This window comes from Lynx rufus, unplaced genomic scaffold (assembly GCF_022079265.1).
Source record: "Lynx rufus isolate CCGP_SWC_20201006 ecotype Redwood Valley unplaced genomic scaffold, mLynRuf1.p SCAF_4, whole genome shotgun sequence".
Lineage (NCBI taxonomy): Eukaryota > Metazoa > Chordata > Mammalia > Carnivora > Felidae > Lynx > Lynx rufus.
In genome coordinates, this window is record NW_025814856.1 from 3,672,837 (window position 1) to 3,693,398 (window position 20,562).

Genomic DNA, 20,562 nt, shown 5'->3' on the forward strand with positions numbered 1-20,562 from the left:
AAGGGAGGGGCTTCCTGCTGCACCTGGGAGCCAGCTGGAGGAGGAGGAGGAGGGAGGTGGCGGATGGGGTACGTTTCTGAGCACAGAGAGGGCCCCCAGATAAACTCACCAGGAAAACCAGCTTTGGGCTCATGTGGCTTTATTGAAGGACCAGGGTCTCCTCTGGGACCCTGATTCTTAACCTTCAAAACACTTTTTAAGCTCAGCGACTCTGGGCCGGCTCCTAGCCTGGGACTCCTGCCAGTCACTGTCGGGTGCAGCAGGGGGTCTGAGGGCTCCTGGCCCCTTGGGGCACCGGAAATGAGCATGTTCTGCCAGCATGACCTCAGATGGCTGGGGCCTGGGGTTCTCTGGGGAACCAGGATCTGAGGAAGAATCAAGGGGCTCAAGGGGTTGGGATGTCCAGGTAATATCCAAGTTGGGCTTTGTGGGGACCAGAAGTTGGGGGCTTTCTGGAGGGCTGGACTGGGTGGGTGCTGTGGACAGCTGAGAGCAGGGGCTCGCCGGGGCTCTGGGGTCTTCAGCTGCCTTGAGGGGAGGGGAGAGATGTAGGATGAGAAGACTGGACTCGGGGTCCCCTGGGCTGCTGGGGTCCGCAGAAGCTGGTGAAGGCAGCGAAGGAAGGATGGTTTCTGGCTGGGAAACGGGGTCCTTTGAGGAGGTCGCGGCATCCGAAGACTGGAGGGTTTGCTGAGATGGCAGGTCAGCAGGCAGGGCCGGGGGCTGGGGCTCTGGAAGTTTCTCATCTTCTGGTTGCCATCTTGGTCCTTCTGCTATGTCAGGCTGGGTGGGGGTGGGGGAACGGGCAAGTTGCTGGCCTTCAGATGCTGGAGAAGGCTGAGAAGTCTGATGGACTTTTGGCAGGGGGGTTGGACGGGGGCTGGGGCTCTCACCAAGCTGAAGCAGCTGTCTGTGTCCTCTCTGTGACAGCAGTCCAAGCTCTGGCTGGGCCGCAGGCTACCTGTCCTGCTGGCTCCCAGGCTCAGACTGTCCAGAATCTCGCCCAGCAAATCCAGTTCTTCTCCAGACCCCAGGAAGCTGCTGTCCAGAGCTTCCTCTGCCCATGGGTCCTGGGCCTCCTCAGGGCTCAGAGCAGGTGTCCTGGGTAAGGATGGGCAGCCCCAGATGTCTGCCCAAGACCCCTAGTCCTAATGGGACTGCTCTGGAGGTTCTGGAGTTTAGGGACCTGGCCTCCCTGCCCCCTCTCCCTGCCTTTGAGTCTCACCCTTGCTCCAGGGACTCAGAAGGTCTCTCTTCTAGTCGCCGTCTCCTGCTGGGGCGAAGGGGCCGGTTCTGCGAAGGACAGATTTGGAGGGTGGGGCCTCAGGAACTTACAGGTTTCTGGAGGAGGGTGTGTGGTAAGTGGGCACCAAACACTGGGGTAGGTGAGCATGTGAGCAAGAAGTCTGGGTGTAGACAGAATGGGAGAAGGACAAGGTGGCGTTAGTGTCGCAGGGTGCCGGGGGAGACGCACTTACCTTTCCAAAGTGCTGGGTGATAGGCAGGCGCTGTTGCAGGCGATCTGAGCGGCTGGTGAGGGACGGGGCTCTCAGGGAGCCCCCCCTTTGCCGGCTAGAGTCCCCATCCTAGGAAGAGGGTGGGTGAGCCGGGTGGGTGAGCCCTTCTCCACTGCCCCGGCCGTTGGCCACCGGCCTTACCTTGTACATCAGAAGGCTGTGCACACCCTTCAAGCCGCTCTTGGCCTACGGAGGAGCCACAAAGAGAATTAGACTCCGCAGTGCTTTGAACCTGGGCAGTCAAGAGCTCGGCTCTCCGTCCCCTAGGATCACTGTCCTGCCATCTGTTCACGTTTGTGCTACACGGACCACCTGAGAAGTCAACACAGACTCACCCCTTGCCTAATAGAAAAGAATTCCTAGAGGACATAACCACTGAACGAAACGGAGAGTGGCAAACACAGAACACTGTAAGTGGTGTCAGCATTCAAAAGACAAGCAACAGATAAGACCCAAGGGACAATTTGGTGCGGCAGAGGTTGGCCACAGGAAACTTCGGGGCTCGGGAGAAAAAGAAACACAAGGGCAAAGGCTGGGACCGTAGTGTCTGAGGACAAAAGATGTTTGCCGATGAATCTTGGTTGTCAGTTTTAAGTGGGGAAGAAATGATCCTGGCAGAAATGAGCAGGTAACTGGAAAATAAAAGCGCGAAGACTTATTTAACTGCCGGCTTGCTTCTGATAAAAAGACATGTTTGCACTTTACATGTGAGGTTAAAATGTCCTGTCCCCACGAGGGGTTGACATGTGCCTTGTCCCCTGGTCTTCGTGACCCCCGGTCGGTGGCCTGTGTCGTGTAGCCTCACCGAGCGGTACATGTTTTTGACAGCTGGTTGAGTCTTGGCCTTGACCGAATGCAGGAGAGCACCGCCACCTTTCTGGGGAGACAGAATGGCAAGAGAGAGAGACTTGGGCCTCTGGGGTTACCCCAGACTCCACCTCGTCACCCCAGCTGTGTGAGGCTGGACGAGCCCCTCTCCCTAGCTGAGTCTCCATTTCTTCTGTCTATAAATGAGCATAACGGTGACCCTCCCTGGGGACTGTTACGGGGCTAAGTTAATCCCATAATAAACACTAAGAGTGCGGTGTTCTACCTTTAGGTTGTCTGCCCAGAGCTGGTAGGAGTAAAGAGCGCCTGCAGTGAGGAGAGGGGTGGTCACGGCTGGCTGGCGGGCTCAGGCGGGGGTGCTGGTGGGGTGGGGCTCTGGGCTAGACACAGGGCTCACCTGAGGAGGCCCCATTGCAGGTGATCTCCTGCTCAAAGAGATCTGAGAAGCCCTCTCCTGTGTTCAGCTTCTCCAGTCGGCCTTCGATGAACTGGGGGTGGGGGAAGGGTCAGAAAAGGGCTGCCTCCGCCACTTTTGAATTGGAGGACCCAGGATTCTGCTGGCCCTGCATCCCTGGCCTCCGGGCCATCCCTGGCCCCTCCAAGGGACTCGCCTCCGGGACCCAGGAGTCTGGAGGCGCCTCAGGAAGCCAGGAAACCTCCCCCCACCCCGCACCAAGTCAGGACCAGTCTGGGACCAGACCCCGCCCCTCATAAGGATCCGGAAGTGGGACTCTGACACTCCCGACAGGCCCTCCTTCCAAGTCGACTCCACCTTCAGGGACCCGAGAACCCATCCCTACACTGATGGACCCTGGAGTCCAGCCCACCTCCCAAGAACCCCAGAAATCCGGCTCCGCTTCTCCTCCACGTCCCGATAACCCAGGAGTCCCCGCCCACCTCCTCTCCGGCAAGGGGAGGGCGCACTCAGGACACGCCTCCTGCAGAGTCCCGCACTTACACCCACCCACCCCTGACCCTGGATGCTGCATCCTCAGGGACCCAGGAATTTAGTCCCACCCCAATCTCCCCAGGAACCTGGGAGTAGATCTCATCCCTCGGGAGCCCAGGAGTCAGGGGCTCCCATCTTTAGCGACACAGTTCAGTCATGCCTCCCCCACCCGGGGACCCTGAGGGCGGGACCCCCCGCTGGACCGACTCTAGTCTCGCCCGTGGAACCCAGGCATCCGCCCCTCGGGGGTCCGGCTCGCTCCCAGGGACGCAGGGTTGTCCTCCCCAGCCCCTACTTAGCCCCGCCCCCGGCCCCAGCCCCGCCCTCAGGGTTCTGGCGCACCTGTTTGAACAGCTGCAGGTGCACAGCTCTCCGATGGAAGGCCTGCAGGGGCGCCCCCGGCTTCTGGGCCAAGAAGGCCTCTTCACTGAAGGTCACAGGCTGACCCTAGAAAAAAAAAGACCCGTGACCTGATCTTCCCGTGGCTCTCCTGGACCCCAACTGTCTCCCTTATTGGCTCACATATCTATGTAGCAAGGTTAAGCGCCTACTGTGTGCTTGATCTTGCGCAGGGTCTCGTGGGCCGCAGGGAGGTGGGAGCCTTTGAGGAGGAGGAGGGCGGGACCTGACTCAGGTGCTCACCATGGGGGAGGACACACAGTAGGGGGCGAGGGTGGGAGCCCCTTGAGAGAGAACTCGAGGGAGATGAAAGTCCTAATCCAGGCGAGCAATCATGGGGGCCAGAGCAGGGTGGAGACAGAGGAGGGGAGAAATGGGCAGATTTGGGATGTGTTGTAAAGGCAGAGCCAACAGGAATGTCAGATGCTCACAAGATAGACCCCCCCCCCAATTTTTAGAATAGTTGTGAAAACGGGGGTGGGGAAGTTTGAGAGTCAGCAGATCCTGAAGTCCTGGCTTCAACACCTACCTGCTGTGGGACTTCTCCAAGCCTTGGTTTCCTCATAAGTAAAATGGGACCATAATGGTATCTAGCTTATCACACTGTTGTGAGCATTAAGTGAGATCATAGTAACAGAAAAACCTAGCATTTATTGAGTGCTCACGATGTGCTAGGCACTACCCAAACATTTTGCATATGCCCATTCACTGACTCACCTGACCCTTTCGTGTGGGTGCTAGTGGGATCCCATTTTACAGATGGGCAAACAGAGGCACAGAGTAAGTGCTCCATAAAGGCTAGGCATTTATTATTATTATTATTATTATTAATCCTTCAGGACCCACGAGGCCTCTCCCTCGGCCTACCCGCTGCTCACCGGGCTGCAGACGAGCGCATCGCGGTATCCCCCGAAGAGCAGGGCCTGGGCTTTGAGGAAGAGACGGGACACCCCTTCCCCGGGCGCCAGGGCAACCTTCCTTAGCCGCAGCCTCAGCAGGGACACCTGGAGGACAAGGGGGCAGCTGTGAGCCGGCGGGTGTGGGGCCTCCCCTCCACCACGGGGGGGGGGGAGCAGAGAAGGGGGTAACACTGACCACGTCTGGGGGCAACGCTTGCACGTCGTCGAAGGGCGTCTCTAAGGTATTGGAGTCCACGTTCATCATCACGACTTCCTCCAGGGCTTTCTCCCGCACTCTCTGCATTGGGGAGTGAGGGTGGGGACGGCCGCTCAGGGCCCGAGGATCTCTGGCGGGGGCAGTTATTTGGGGGTGCAAAAGAGGGGAATCCCGCAGGCCGCTGCGGTCCAGGTCCGCTCTCACTCACCTCGGCGAGACTGGAGTGCACTCCGATGAGGTAGGGCATGGGCGCACTGCAGACGACCGAGGGGACAGGGTCATGCAGGCGCCGCCCAGGGGTCCCCAGGACCCCAGGCCTCTGCCCCAAGCCCGGCCCCCGCCCCTCACCAGCAGTAGTCCAGCAGATGCGGCGGCAGCGTGGGGATCAGCACGTGCTCCCAGTGCATGGGGTACAGGAGGGCGCAGGACGCGTGGACGCACGAAGTCAGCTGGGGACAGGTGGGGGGCCGTGGAGTCAGGGCCTGGACCCCCAGCTTCAAGGAACCTCTTCGGGACGGTGGCTCTCCCGGCTCCATTCCCCACGTCCCCAGTCTCCGGTCCCTCTCTCCCCCTCCTCGCCCCTTGCCCACCCCCTACTGCGTGAGAGGTGAAAACTCAAATCCCTTTAGGAATCCTGTGACGGCCAAGAATTCGGCAAATTACAGGGCTTGGAGCGGGTGGAGCCAGGACTCGGCGGGTCTCAGGCGCTCCCTTGAGGGGGCGGGGCTAATATACAACCCTCGGGGAGCTTTCTCCGCAGTGGTAGAACAGCCCACTAACTCCACCCACAAAGAGGCGGGGCTAGAATTCAGCTTCCTTCGTCCCGCCCCTAGGGGAGGAGCCGGCGTTCCTCACCGCCCCCCTTCCCCCACCCGGGTCCTCCTCCTAGAGACCCAACTACAATTTAGAGCTCCCCCCCACCTCCCCGACGGCACCCTCCAGAGGGGCGGAGCCAGCCTTGTTCTGGCCCATAGTGGGTGGGGTCTGGACCAAGCGCTCCCAAAGAGGGGGCGCTACAGCTCAGCCCACGCCGATTCCCCCCGCTAAGGGCGGAGCCAGGATTCCACTCCTTCCTGAGGCTCAGAGGGGCAGAGCCAGGCCTTCGCCTCAGGTCTCGCCCAGAGGAATTAGACTGGGAATCCGTCCCGTGGTCACGGCCCCAGGGGCGAAGCCCCACCCCCGGCCCGGCTGGCCCCGCCTCACGGTGCTCAGCTTGCTGGCGGTGAGAAGGACCCTTCTCTCCGCCAGGAGCGCGGCGAACAGCCCCACGATGTTCTCGTCTGTCACCGCCACCACCAGCTCCGTTAGGTTCCTCTGAGGATCAGAGAGAAGCGCTGGTCGCGAGGGACCACAAGATGTGACAGCCCCCTCCGGGTTTCGGGACTTCTCCCCGCCCCCAGAACTCCCTCCCAGGTGTCCACTCACGTTCTCAGGAATGGATGGCAGGCGGCCAGAGTCGGGGGCTACGAAGCAGGAGAGCTGGTGGGGGGGGGGGGATGAGCGGGGACACCGATCAGTCAGGGGTTGGCCTTGCCTGGGGGCCCAACCCAACGGGGTCCCCAGTTCTGCTCACCGGCCTGCTGTTCCCAGGGGCAGGGGGCGGGATGCTTTGTGCACTGGAGATTGTCACTCCGCTGCCCTGGGAGAGAGGTGTAGCTGCGTGGTCCTCCGGGCTGGGGTACAGCCTCCCCACCCACCTAAGGTCGGACGCCCAGGGATTGGGGGCTGCTCACCAGCTCCACGGAGGCCTGGGTCCCAGGCAGGGGCTGGTGCAGCAGATTTAGAAGAAGTTCCTCGACCTCAGAGACCTGGGTGGGGGTGGAGTGTCTGAGCTGGGGGGTGGGGGTGGGTTGAGGATTGACTGGGGCTAGGTGGTCTGGGAGGAGCTGAGGGGCTCAGGTCAGGCCTGGGAATTCTGAGCCTGGTGGAGGGCTTGGGAGGGTAGAGGCTGGGACTCCCACGGGAAGAAGAGGGAGGCTGGTCTCACTTGGTCCTGGGCCAGGAGGTCGCCCACTGTGTTCAGTAGCTTGTAAAACACCTCAAACCAAGGCAGATGGCTGTGGAGAGGGCGCGTACGTTCCACGAAGTGCCCCCAGGCCAAGGCCCTTCCCACCCGCCCCCCCTCCCCCCAGAGCCCCAAATCTCACACCTGAGGATGCACAGGCAACTGTGGGCACCAGCCCGTAGGTGGCAGAAACCAAATCTGCGGGTGCCGCTCAGGTCGGTGAGGGCAAAGGTGAAATGTTGTACAGCTGGGCTGGGGGGCTCCCTGGAGGTGGGAAGGGCTCTCAGAGACCCAAGGGTCCCAGGTCCCTGAACCACGCCCCCACTCCAGCACCAACAACACTCCTGCTGTGTTCACCAGTCTGGGGCTCTGGGTGTATAGATCCTTAGTTACCAGGGTCCCTGAGTCCCTGGGTCCCCGGGTGTTTGAATCCTGGGGGGTCCCTGAGAAGTCTGAGTCCTTGGGTTCCTGCAAGTCGGCTTCCTTCCATACCTTTCCACATCAAAAGGAAAGCAGAATTTAGGCACCATCTGCATAGCTTCCTGGGGATGGAGAGAGGGCACACTGCTTGGCCATTCGGGTTAGGCCCCACCCCTGGCCAAGAGAATCTCTTCCCCTGGGGGGACTGGCCCTGGGCCCAGGGGAGCCAAGAACCAGCCAGCATACCTGGTCCCTGAAGTCTGGGGGAAACTGTCGCAGGATGGGGGGATCTGTGGGAGAGCGGGCTTCTAAGTTCAGGGCCCCAGGTCTGCCTTCCACGTCCCCACCCCCACCTGATGCCCCCAACTCACCTTCTTGCAGGGAGGCAGGGCGGGCTGCTTCGAAGAACCAATCAAACACGGCAGGTGGACCCCCTCTGTGGGGCAGGAATGGGCTTTAGTGGGTCCAGGGGCTTCCTTCTGTGTCTGTGGTTGTGTCTGCAACTCTGTACCTGTGTGTGTGACCTCAATGGTTTGTGACAGTGAGTAGGTTGTGGGATGCTGTGCGAACAATAGTATTGATGGTGTGTGCGTGACGGAGAAGTGTGAAGCACCGAGTGTGACTTGTGTGCATGTGTGGACATGACGTGTGTGAGCCTGTGACTTGGGTTTATGTGCTGTGTGACTTGGGTGAGCACACAGGTGTGTGTGCGCATGACTTGGGTGAACATGCAGGGGTGTGTGTGTTTGTGATTCTCTCCTGTGTTTTCCTGGAAGGATGAGACTGACCAGTGTCGGTGTCCGGTCGATGAGTGTGTGTGACCAAGCCAGCGTGGGGACAAATAGCATCCACAACTTCTTGTGTGGCTGTGAGTGTGGCTGGGTAAATGTGTGAGCATCTCTGTGGTCTGGAGACCAAGAGACCCTGCCCGTGTGTCTCTGGCTGGGAGACTTCATGGTGGCCCAAGGGCTGACCCCAGATTTGTCATCAGAGGAAGGAGGGCAGCATGCCCTTGTGCCCCTGGGGGCCCCGCACTCTTTACTGCCTTCGCTTGCCCCCCACCCCCCACCCCACAGAGGATGCTGGGTCCTGGGCTCAGGGACAGGGACAGGGAGACCAGAAGGGAGACAGCACAGGGATGGGGAGTGACTATAGACACACAGAGCCCCGGACACGGGAACCCCCCAGCACTTCACTCTCATGCTGGCACGGTCCCACACGAGCACCCAGGCACATGGACCCCACACAGTCTTCCCTCACCCCCAACCCCCGCTCCCTGCTGCCCCCCGGAAGCCATGTTCCTCATCACTCTGATACACCATGAGGTGCCTGCTCAGAGTTGCAAACTTAGTCACCCAGGGCCGGAAGGAGAAAGAAAGAGAGGGAAGAGGGGCTGAGAGACATGCCCCAGTCCCAGCCACCTGCCCCTGTGGCTCACAACCCCTCCCGGGCCTGCCCCACCCCGGCTCCCCTTGGCCCCAGCCCGGGCCTGCTCTGGGAATCTTGGTCCAGAGAGTGGGGGAGGGCGTAGCTCTTACTCAGCTCTGGATCCCATGGTCCCTGCGGGGCCGCCGGTGGGGCCCTTGCCCTAGGGGTCCTGGGGGGCCTGTGCTTGCGTAGGGCTGGGCCCTGAGCCGGCTCAGCTTCCTGTGTGGCCGGGAGAGGAAGTTTAACGGGTGACGTCCCCGGAGGGAGGCCCCCGCCCCCACCCACTGTGAGAGACCCAGGCATCCTGTCTCCTAGCCCTCCCAGGGATGGGTGGACATGGGTGGTGGGCTCGGCGGCCAGACCCCCAGCACTGTCCTGCCAGGCCAGGGCACCTCTGACCCCTGACATCATACCCAGGCCTCCCTCTGTCTGTGGCAGCCAAAGATTCACAATTTGCCTGCAATGCTTCCTCTTCGCTCTACTCTACTTTCCTTTGGTCTTTCTGCATCAGCCATTCCCTTTAGGACCACCAGAGGGAGCCAGGCTGGAGAGTGAACAGTAGGGGAGCCAGGGAGGTGGAGAGACAGCACTCAGGACACAGGTAGAGGCAGGCCACACACACACACACACACACACACACACACACACACACCTCTAAGGTCTCCAGCCAAGACACAAGTGGAGATGAGACTGAACAGAGAGCTTCATGCCCCCCTTTCTCTCCAGGGAGGCTGGACCACAACCAGGACTGCAGATGGACATTGCTAGAGACTGAATGTTTGTGTCCACCCAAAATTTACATATTAAATCCTACCCCCGCCACCAGGGTGATGGTATTAGGAGGTGGGACCGATGGGAGACGATTGAGCTGTGGGGGCAGAGCCCTCATGAGTGGGATCAATGACCTTATGAGACCCCAGAGAGCCCCCTCCCCCCTTCTGCCACGGGAGGACACGGTGAAGAGACAGCGGTCTCTAGGAGCCAGGGAGTGGGTCCTCAACTGGACACGAAGTCTGCCGGTGCCTTGATGTTGGACTTCCAGTCCTGAAAATTGCAAGAAGCAAATGTGCATTGTTTATAAGCCACCCAGTTTATGGCATCCTGTTAGAGAAGCCCTAGTGATCTAAGGCCTGGAGTCTGGGAGGAAGTTCAGCTGCGCGTTGACCTCTCTGTATTAATTATCTATTGCCGTGCAACAAGTCACCCTAAAGCGAACGGCATAAAAGCACACCCGTTTGTCGTCTGGCAGTTTCTGTGGGGGCCCGGACTCTGGGCACAGCTCAGCTGGGTCCTCTACTGCAGGATCTCTCGGCTGTAGCAACGTGTCCCCTGGGCTGTGGTCTCATCCGAAGGACCAGGCGGCAAATGGTCTGCGTGGAAGCTCACTTGGTGGCTGTTGGCAGGATTCAGTTCACTGTGGATTGTGGGACTGAGGGTCTCAGGTCCTCGCTGGCTGCTGGCTGGAGGCTGCCCTCGGTTCTTTGCCACACGGGCCTTCCCAACATGCTGCTTCCCTCACCACAGCAAGCAGGCTGAGAAGACCACAGAACGTATCAAGGCAGAAGTCAGTCTTTTGTAACTTAGTCTTGGAAGTGACATCCCATCATCTTTGACGTATCACAGATGATACGTCAAGAAGCCATCACCAGCTCCAGCCCACCCTCAGTGGGAGGGGATCGCACGGGGGCATGAATAGGTGAGAGGGGCCTCACTGGGGGCAGTCTGAGAAGGCCCCTTCTCTATTCTCTGGGCCTTCATTTCCCCACTCTAAAATGAGGAAATCACGGGGCGCCTGGGTGACTCAGTCAGTCAAGTGTCCAACTTCGGCTCAGGTCACGATCTCACGGTTTGTGGGTTTGAGCCCTGTGTCTGGATCTGTGCTGACAGCTCAGAGCCTGCAGCCGGCTTTGAATTCTGTGTCTCCCTCTCTCTCTGCCCCTCCCCTGCTCATGCTCTGTCTCCCTCAAAAATAAATAAACGTTAAAAAGATTTATTAAAATGGAGAAATCAGGACATGTACAGTGGAGTTGCTCATTCATTCAACAAAGAATTACTTGAGGGTCTGTGTTGTATCAGGCTCTTCTGGGCATGTGGTGACCAAGGTAGACAAGATTCCTGTCTTCATGAAGTTTACATTCCAGTAGGCAAGGAAGAGGACAGACAAGAAACAAGACGAGATCATTGGAGTTAGCAATAGGCATGAGGAGTAAATGAAACAAGATAGTTGATGGAGAGTGACTGGGTGCTAATTTTAGATTCGCCAGGGAAGGCCGCTCCGAGAAGTGACATTTGAACTGAAGCCTGCAGACCAAAGTAGCAGAATAGCATGTGCAAAGGCCCTGAGGTTGAATCGAGCTTGATTTGATTGACCACAAAAAGAAGGTCACTGCAGTTTCAACTTCGTTGAGTGAGGGGGAGGATGATGGAGAGGTAGTCAGCAGGGGGGCGGTGGAGGGCAAGGTGAGAGTTTGAGTTTCAGTCTGAGCGTGAGGAGAGTCGTGGCAAGGTTTTGAACAAGGGAGGGGCAGGCTTCACACGTGCTATTTGCGTATAAAGGCTCCTCTCTGGCTGCTGTGGATGAAGAACACACTTTAAGGGGACAGGGGTGGCAGCAGGGGGGTCCAGGGAAGCGATCGGGAGGGGGGTTGTCTGGATGCGCAATAATGGAGGCTGAGACCAGGGTCCAGCCAAGTGGAGAGAAGGGGTCACATCTGGGGTGTCTTTCGGAGACAGAGACAACCAGACTCAGCAAGAGATAGGAAGAGCGTGTTGGGCACAGGAAACGGGGACTCAAGGCTGATTCAGACCTGGGGTCTGAGCAACTGCACGGTGCCATTTGTCAGAGAAGGGGATGCTTTGGGAGTAGAACGGGGAGTTCTTTTGTGGCCACATTAGGTTTGAGAGGGTAAAGAGAGCCACGTTCACTGCCTGGTCGGTCCATTTTCTTTCTGCTCTACCAGCCAGCTCTGTGCTGTGCTTGCTGAAATGCGGGTTGCTGGGGACTGGCATCCAGGCTGTGTTCCCCACACTTCTTCCTCGAGGCTGCAGGGGGACCCGGTTAGTCAGGGGTCTGGAACCCCAGTCCGGGCCAGGTGGCCTAGCACAGAGTGGGGTGGACGTAGCTGCTTGGCTCTCAGCAACTCTCCTCCTTCTTTCTCTTCCTCCTGGTTTGCCTCCCTCGGTATTGCAGAAGGCAGAAAATTAAAAAACAAAAAGACACAAAAACACAAAACCCCACAACAAGCCAAAGCATTTCCTAGACTTCTTTGCCGCTCTGGTTCTGGAAGCTCATGAGGTTCTGCTAACCAGAAATGCTCACGAGAGATTTGCAAGGCAGAAGTGAAAGAACTCTGTGCGTTTGTACCTATTTCCAGCGTCGTGCGGCGTTGGGAGGTGTGCTTGGATTCTGTAATTCTGGTGGCGGTGCCTTTCCCACCGAGCAGAGGAAGCAGTTCCCCAGTGGCTCAGCTCTGTGGTGTTCTGACCTGTTCCAGGGCTACTCAGAACGTGGCCTCAGAGGCAGTAGCCTCACCCAGCATCACCTGGGAGCTTGTTAGAAATGCAAGGTCTGGGGGCGCCTGAGTGGCTCAGTCGGTTAGACACTCTCGATTTCAGTTCTGGTCATGATCTCGTGGTTCATGAGTTCAAACCCCACAGCGGGCTCTGAGATGATAGTGCGGAGCCTGCTTGGGATTCTCTCTCTCTCTCTCTCTCTCTCTCTCTCTCTCTCCCACTCTCTCTGCCCCTCCCATGATCTCTCTCTCTCTCTCCTTGAAATAACTAAACTAAACTTTAAAAATGTTTTTTAAAAATGCAAGGGCTGAGGCACCTGGCTGGCTTAGTTGGTGGAGCGTGCAACTCTTGGTTGTGGGTTTGAGCCCCATGTTGGGTGTAGAGATTATTTAAAAATAAAATCTTAAAAAATGTAAAGTCTTGGGCCCTACTCCCCAAAACCTATTAAACCAGGAAGTCTAGGGTGGGACCCAGGAAGCTGTGCTCTGGCCAAGTTTTCCTGGTGATTCATTGATTTTCTTTCTTTCTTTCTTTCTTTCTTTCTTTCTTTCTTTCTTTTCTTTCTTTCTTTTCCTTCCTTCCTTCCTTCCTTCCTTCCTTCTTCTTTTACTTTTCATTATTTTTTTTTTAATTTTTTTTTCAACGTTTATTTATTTTTGGGACAGAGAGAGACAGAGCATGAACGGGGGAGGGGCAGAGAGAGAGAGGGAGACACAGAATCGGAAACAGGCTCCAGGCTCTGAGCCATCAGCCCAGAGCCTGACGCGGGGCTCGAACTCATGGACCGCGAGATCGTGACCTGGCTGAAGTCGGACGCTTAACCGACTGCGCCACCCAGGCGCCCCTACTTTTCATTATTTTTTAAAAATTTATTTTGAGAGAGAGAGTGTGAAAGCAGGGAAGGGGCAGAGAGAGAGGGAGAGAGAGAATATCCCAAGAAGTCTCCATACAGTCAGCCCAGAGCCCGAAGTGGGGCTTGAACTCATGAACCGCGAGACTATGACCGGAGCTGAAATCAAGATTTGGACGCCTAACTGAGCCACCCAGGCGCCCCCCCCCCATTATTTTTTTTAATGTAAGCTTTCCACCCAACTTCGGGCTTGAACTGACAAGCCTGAGGCCAAGGGTGGTATGCTGTCCCGACTGAGCCAGTCTGACACCCCTTGCCGGTGATTCTTCGGCACACTGACGTTTAAGAAATACTGGCCTGTGGTCCGCTCTCTTAGTCCCTCTAACAATGCCGGAAGCCCCCAAATCCTTGTATTAAATCCCTTTCTGCTTAATACGCCTATGATGGTCCTTGTCTTGAGCTCTGGCTGCCAAAGGGGAATCAGAGTTCTAGACTTAATGTGTCGTGAACCCCAACCTCACTGCTTGATGGCCATGGGACGTTGGGCAAGACTGTGTGCAGCAAATCACAATTTCCAAAGATGGTCACAGAGATGTCTCCCATCCCACATGCCCTTCTGGAATCTTTCTTCTCTACCCTCAAGGGGGTGGAGTCTACATCCTACCCCCTTGAACCTGGGTGGGCCTTTGTGACCCCATCGATCAGGAGTCCAGAGGACGCTATGTGACTTCTGCAGCTGGGTCAGAAAAAGGCAACGTAGTCTGCCCTGCTCTCCTGGGATGTCTGCTCACCGGGAACCTGCCACCATGCTGTGAGGATGCCCCAGCTGACTATGGAAGGGTACTGATGCCCTCCGTCTACCCACCCCATCTGAACAAATGGAGGCTGAGACCACAAGCGGCTTACTCAACACCACACAGTTAGTTAGCGATACAGCCTGCTCTGTCCCTCTCTGAAATCTCTGCCGCCCTCCCCAGCACCCCCAGATCAGATGTCCCTTCAGCACCCAGGTCCATCCCATAAAGCTCCCTTGCTGACCCTCCCGCAGGGAGATGATACAACGCACGGGGCACACACCTGGCAGGCCACCAGTTTATTTATTGCGGGTGAAGCAGAGGGGAGGAGGCCGGGGAGGCTTGAGGGCGCAACGCCTTTTGCTCACATGCTCCAGGGCTTCTTCCTCGGGCGGCGGCAGCCAGCCCCCCACCACCCTGGCAAACCAAGGTTGGCTAGGGCCGAGGGGAGGGAGGGGCGGGGAGAGAGGGGAGGGGCGGGAGCCAGAGGGAGACGAGGCAGTCCTAGGGGAGGCGGGGCAAGGCCAGAGGGGTGGAAAGTAAACTGGGAGCACAGTGGGGTCCGTGGGGGAGGTCAAAGGTGAAGGAGAGGTCCGCGCGAAGGGAGGCTCCCGGAGAGTTAACGGTGGGGCTCACGAGGGGGTGCGTGCGTCCACGTTAGAAGAGCTACGGGGAGGGCGCCCGCGGGTCAAAGGTCACCCGGGAAGCGCGAGGCTCGGAGGGGCGGGCCCAGAGGCGGGGCGAGGCCGGGTTGCAGCGCGGGGCGGGGGGCGGGGGCGGGGCCTAGGCCACCTCCTCCTCCGCCTCCTCCTCGAACTCGCCCTCCTCGGCCGTGGCGTCCTGGTACTGCTGGTACTCGGACACCAGGTCGTTCATGTTGCTCTCGGCCTCGGTGAACTCCATCTCGTCCATGCCCTCGCCCGTGTACCAGTGCAGGAAGGCCTTGCGCCGGAACATGGCCGTGAACTGCTCCGAGATGCGCTTGAACAGCTCCTGGATGGCCGTGCTGTTGCCGATGAAGGTGGCGGCCATCTTGAGGCCGCGCGGCGGGATGTCGCACACGGCGGTCTTGACGTTGTTGGGGATCCACTCGACGAAGTAGCTGCTGTTCTTGCTCTGCACGCTCAGCATCTGCTCGTCCACCTCCTTCATGGACATGCGGCCGCGGAACACGGCGGCCACCGTCAGGTAGCGGCCGTGGCGCGGGTCGCACGCGGCCATCATGTTCTTGGCGTCGAACATCTGCTGGGTCAGCTCGGGCACCGTGAGCGCGCGGTACTGCTGGCTGCCGCGGCTGGTGAGCGGCGCGAAGCCCGGCATGAAGAAGTGCAGGCGCGGGAAGGGCACCATGTTCACGGCCAGCTTGCGCAGGTCGGCGTTCAGCTGGCCCGGGAAGCGCAGGCAGGTGGTGACGCCGCTCATGGTGGCCGACACCAGGTGGTTGAGGTCGCCGTAGGTGGGCGTGGTCAGCTTCAGGGTGCGGAAGCAGATGTCGTACAGGGCCTCGTTGTCGATGCAGTACGTCTCGTCCGTGTTCTCCACCAGCTGGTGCACCGACAGCGTGGCGTTGTAGGGCTCCACCACCGTGTCCGACACCTTGGGCGACGGCACCACGCTGAAGGTGTTCATGATCCGGTCGGGGAACTCCTCGCGGATCTTGCTGATGAGGAGGGTGCCCATCCCGGACCCCGTGCCCCCGCCCAGCGAGTGGGTCAGCTGGAAGCCCTGCAGGCAGTCACAACTCTCGGCCTCCTTGCGCACCACGTCCAGGACGGCGTCCACCAGCTCGGCGCCCTCCGTGTAATGGCCCTTGGCCCAGTTGTTGCCGGCTCCCGACTGGCCTGCAGAGGGAAGGGGACGGGACGGGACGGGGTGGGGGTGGGGGTGGAGAGCGCGCAGGGGCGTTACGGGGAGAGCTCCCCCTCACCCCGGCAATCCTAGGAGTGGAATAACAGCAATGAAATTATTACTGTGTTAGCGTTACTGTGGGTCGTTCTTGCGGTCTGCCTCTATCCTTGCTGGCTTCTCATCCAGCAGCCAGAGGGGATCCTGGGAAAGCCGGAAGCCATTCATGTCCCGCTTTGGCCCAGAAGCCTCCTGCTTTAAGCTCAAAAACCAGCTGGGTCTTTGAATAAAAGCCCAAGCCTCTCCGCCCCCACTCGGCCCACAGGGCCCTGCAGGACCTGCGAGCCCCTCTCCCTGCTCTCACCTCCTCTCTCTTTTCTGGCTCACTCTTCTCCAACCAGAGGGTCCTCCTTGCTGTTCCTCCAACACACCAGGCCCAGTCCTGCCCCGGGGCCTTTGCACATGCATTCCCTCTGCTCGAAATGGTCTTCCCGCGGATACCCACATGGCTCTCTCACCTCCTTCAGGGCTTTGTCACTCTCACTGAGGCTTTCCTCCCATTTCTTATTCCTCTTCCTTGCCTTTTTTTTTTTTTTTCCCCTGAAGCACTGACAAACTTACGTGTTCTTGTTACTCATGTTCATTGTCTGTAATCTCACCTGGAAATGTGACCTCCAGGAGGGCAAGGGTTAGTATTAGTGGATGGGCCTGTATTTTTGTGAAAAGGTTAACATTGCTTCTCATTCCCTCCTTTGACTCCACCCTAGTCTGACCTCATCAACCCTGTTCTGGACTGGTTCCCACCCGCCTCCCCACCCTCTACAGAACAGTCTGTTCTCCTGCCAGCAGCCAGAGGGCGTCTGTGAGCACCTGAATCATGTCCCACCCTCCCCTACCCACAACCCTCCGGGGCTCCCACTTCCCCGGGGGTACAAGCCCAGGTCTTCCCTGCAGCCCACAGAGCCCTGAACAACCTGCCCCTACCCTGTCTCGTGCCTGCACTCACCTCCTCCCTCTCTCTCCCTCGTCCACTCTGCTCTAACCACATCGGGCTCCTTGCAGTTCCTCCAGCACACCAGGCCTGGTGCTGCCCCAGGACCTTTGCGCCTGCTGTTCATTCTGCCTGGGATGCCCTTACCCCCAGGTACTCACATAGCTGACTTTTCTTTCAGGTCTTTGTGCCATGTCACCTCCTCAGAGAGAAACGGGATTGCCAGGCAGTCTGTCTCCTGACTCCACACTTTTACCACCGCCTCCCCACCCAGGCTCCCAGAAGCCTTCAAATCTATTGGTCCCGATGGAGCCACCCATAGTTATCCTAGACTCCCTCACACCCTTTGGTCAACATTATTTAGTCCTTCCACAGCCATATCCCGAGGACGTATTGTATGCCATACCCACACGGGAGCATCGGAATCTTGCTGAATCATCACACAGACCAGAGAGGGGAAGTTGTTTGTCCAAGGTCACACAGCCTGTCCTGTCAACGCGTAGACTTCAGACTCTATAAACCACCCTGCTCTGAGGAAGAGAGGTTCCCCGGGGTGCTGGGGGAGAGGGTGGAGCCCCGGGGTCTGAGGCCAGGTGGGTGGGTGTGTGCAGCCAGCCTGACCTGGGAGGCACTAGGAACAGTGTCACTGAAGGATGTTCACAGAGCGTGTGTGCCCCAGGAACCTGAGCGCCACAAATGTGTCTGCTCTCTTCACATGTGCTGTTCCCTCGGTCTTGCACATCTTTCCTCCCTTCAATGCCTCTTGGTCAGTCTGGGTCTACTCATATTTTAGGCTGCAGGTATTAACAGTGATTGTGATAATGAAAAGTACAAACGCTTGTGTGCTTTTTCCTCTGTTGGATATGGTTCTGAGTGCTCTCTGCATATTCACGGCTTTAAGCCTCACGATCGTGACGAGTAGGTCTTTTTTATAATCTCTGCTTTACAGATGTGGAGACTGAGGCACAGAGAGCTGAAGGAGCCTGTCTACAGTCACCCAGCTGACTTTCAATCAGTGGCTGAGTTGTACTTATTTAGCTTCTCTGTTGCACATCCCTCCCCGGGGAGGTCGGCTCCGATAGGGTAGAGAATCTTGTCTGCTTTGTTCTTCTGGGGTGACGGCAGGGCCCGGTATGCCGTAGGTGCTCAATAAGTTATTTGTTGAATGCGTGAAATGGCAGGGCTGGCATTTTCACCCAGGCAGTCTGGCTCCAGTCCATGCTGTTAAATTAAAGTGCCACCTCCTCCAGGAAGCCTTCTCTGCACCCTCCTCCCTATCAGATGCCCGTCCTGGGCTCTCACGGTGGCCTGTGTGTCCTCCATCACAACCCTGACTGCCCTGTTCACCTCCTCCGCGGGGCCGTGGGACCCCGTGGCCACCAGAGTCTCCCGAGCTACGTGGGGGGATTTTTCACCAAGCATTTGGAAGCCAAAGGAGCAAGGGGGCTTCCTGTGCCTGGAACTCACCAAAAACAAAGTTGTCGGGCCGGAAGATCTGGCCGAAGGGGCCAGAGCGGACAGAGTCCATGGTGCCCGGCTCTAGGTCCACCAGCACGGCTCTGGGAACATAATTTCCTCCTGCAGGGAAGCAGATGGAGGGCGGCTGGGGGTTGCGGGAGTGCCAGGAACCAGCATCCTGCCCCCTCCCAGCCTCCCCACCCCCACTTCTGCAGGTGCCCCCCCCCCCCCCCGGGGCCCCTACCTGTGGCCTCATTGTAGTACACGTTGATTCTCTCCAGCTGCAGGTCACTGTCTCCGTGGTATGTGCCGGTGGGGTCGATGCCGTGCTCATCACTGATCACCTCCCAAAACTAGAGGGATGGCGGGGGTGGAGGGAGGGGGGGACGGGTAAGGGCAGAGGGCGGGGGAAGCGGGCGGCCAGACCTGTCCCTGCCTCCCCGGGCCCACGACCTCGAACCGCCTTCCTAGCTGCCACCTGTCCCCCAGCAAGGCGAAGGGGGGACCTAGAGGCATGGTGGGGAGGGCAGGCATGAGGCAGCAAGAAGGGAGAGGTGGGGGCGGGGGTGGAGCCGAGTCACCACCTCGGCGGAGCCTGCCGGTGTCAGCTCGCCCAGGCTGCAGCGTGCGGGGAGGGGCAGGGTCCCTTTGTGCGCGTGGAGAGGACAGTGGGCCAGCTGTGCAGCCAGCTGTGGTCAGCGGACGGAAGGCTGGGCCCCACCCCCACAGGCCTCTTTGTTCCCAGCCTGGCCCTGCCCCCGCCCCCCCCCCTCCCCTAACCGTCCCCGGGGTCCTGGCCTCCCGGGGACCCCATCCCTCCGAGAGGCCCCAGGTGGGGGAGCTCTGCGGAGCCCGTGGACCTGCTCGGCTCCTCTCGGCCGCCTCCGGGGCCCCAGCCCCCGCGCACCTTGGCTCCGATCTGGTTGCCGCACTGGCCGGCCTGCAGGTGCACGATTTCCCGCATGGCGCTGGTGCTGATGGTGGACGCGGCGGCGGCGCTGGCGCTGGGAGCTGCGGCGGCGGGACGGGAGGTGGACGCGGCGGCGGCGGCGAAGCAAGGTCCCTGCGCCCCCGGGGCGCCTCTATATGAGCGGGCGGGGCCCGCGTCACGGCCGGTCACCGGCCCGCCCCGCCCCCTGGTCCCGCCCCGGGACGGAGGGTGCCGGGGTGGAGGGATCTCCCTCCCCAGCGGCTGGGAGACCTCCGGGGGCCCAGGCTGGGGCACGCCGGGGCCCCGTGCGCCCCTGCCGCGGGCCGTGGGGTGAGGCCCCTCGAGCTCCACCTAAACGTTTCCTCCCCCACCCGCTCCACCCGGCTCCCAGCCGGGCCTGGCGACCGGGGTCTTGCGGGGATGGGGCGGGGAAGGGAGAGCGCCGAGTAAACGAGCTGCGGATCGATCCCGTCTCTCCCCCATCCTCCACCCCCCGCCCCCGCCCCGGGCGGCCCTGCCTCAGTTTCTCATCCGTAGCCTGCCTCCTCCTTCCGTGTAGGTCTCCTTTGCCAGAACCCTTGCGACAACCGAGAGGACCCCTAGTGGGGCGAGCTGGGGGCTCCGGAGCTGCGGTCTGTTTTGGGGGGCGGGGGGCGGGCGGTTCCTGGAGGACTTGTCCTGGAGCCGCATAGTAAGTGACACCACGATTTTTCTTCCATGTTTGGCTGGGGATGCTTGTGGACGCTGGTGGAGGTTGTGGGGGACAGTGCGCTCCCCCTGGACACCTCTGTTGGGCTTTGGGTCCTTGGCAGGTGCGGCCAACTCCAGCCTTGCCTGGGGTTGAACCTCAAGGAGTAAGATTTACAGCTGGATTATACATGGGATGGATAGATAGCCCCTGGGACTGCCGTGCCGCCCTCCCCCCCCCCCCCCCCATAGGCACCTCTCTTCGCCTTACCTTGGCATTTCTTGTTAGCTGAATGACCTTGCAAGGTCACTTTGCTTGTCTTTGGCTGAATTTCCTTATCTGCAACATGGGGCGGTCAATGCCTGCCCTCTAGGGCCATGGGGAGGGTCTGATGAGATGGCCCAGTTAACAAGCCAGGCCCGACTTTCTCTGCACAGAGTAAACAATACATTGTAGCTGTTGGTATTACAATTATTATCAGGGGCTGGACAAGACTTTCTGTGCTGAGCCTCCAGTGGAGGCCAGACCCCTTGGGGCCACCTTCTGCTGACCTCTAGTTGTGCCATGGGCAGAAGCCTCCTCCTCACCTCCTCTGCATCCCCCGTGGCCTCCAGCTATTGGGGGGGGGGGAGGTTAGTCAGGTTGGCTACGTGGCTGGGACCTCACATTTGCCGTGGCTTCTGGTTTTGACCCGTGGTTCTCAACAGGGGGACACTTGGCCATGTCATGTCCAGACAGGGGGTGTGTGTGGTCCTGCCATCTAGTGGTGAATGTTGCCAAACATTCTACAACGCACAGTTTAATCCCTCCCCCCTCCCCCCCAGCCTCAA

At 59.2% G+C, this 20,562-nt stretch overlaps 2 protein-coding genes across 4 annotated transcripts; both read right to left on the minus strand.

The window, feature by feature from the left end:
- Window positions 1–122: 122 nt before the first annotated feature.
- Window positions 123–8,881, minus strand: DENND1C (DENN domain containing 1C). 3 transcript variants are annotated; one of them, XM_047095343.1, is made up of 23 exons: window positions 8,773–8,881; window positions 7,606–7,670; window positions 7,481–7,524; window positions 7,307–7,356; window positions 6,959–7,078; window positions 6,797–6,866; window positions 6,543–6,617; window positions 6,383–6,448; window positions 6,235–6,288; window positions 6,013–6,123; window positions 5,158–5,258; window positions 5,018–5,063; window positions 4,789–4,890; window positions 4,572–4,697; window positions 3,637–3,741; window positions 2,743–2,833; window positions 2,611–2,651; window positions 2,323–2,394; window positions 1,659–1,703; window positions 1,479–1,586; window positions 1,226–1,293; window positions 894–1,101; window positions 123–783 (listed from the first exon to the last, which is right to left on the minus strand). In XM_047095343.1, exons 1-23 carry the CDS (start codon window positions 8,787–8,789, stop codon window positions 178–180), a joined length of 2,391 nt encoding a protein of 796 aa, XP_046951299.1. In that variant the 5' UTR covers window positions 8,790–8,881; the 3' UTR covers window positions 123–177. The 3 variants fall into 3 exon arrangements, with proteins under 3 accessions (XP_046951299.1, XP_046951300.1, XP_046951301.1); XM_047095344.1 differs by lacking the exon at window positions 8,773–8,881 and having other exon boundaries at window positions 7,307–7,378; window positions 7,606–7,625; XM_047095345.1 differs by lacking the exon at window positions 123–783 and having other exon boundaries at window positions 980–1,129.
- A 5,229-nt stretch (window positions 8,882–14,110) lies between these two features.
- Window positions 14,111–19,112, minus strand: TUBB4A (tubulin beta 4A class IVa). Its single transcript, XM_047096899.1, has 4 exons — window positions 19,021–19,112; window positions 18,358–18,466; window positions 18,123–18,233; window positions 14,111–15,660 (listed from the first exon to the last, which is right to left on the minus strand). The coding sequence occupies exons 1-4, from the start codon at window positions 19,075–19,077 to the stop codon at window positions 14,603–14,605; spliced, it is 1,335 nt and encodes a 444-aa protein (XP_046952855.1). The 5' UTR covers window positions 19,078–19,112; the 3' UTR covers window positions 14,111–14,602.
- Window positions 19,113–20,562: the final 1,450 nt, after the last annotated feature.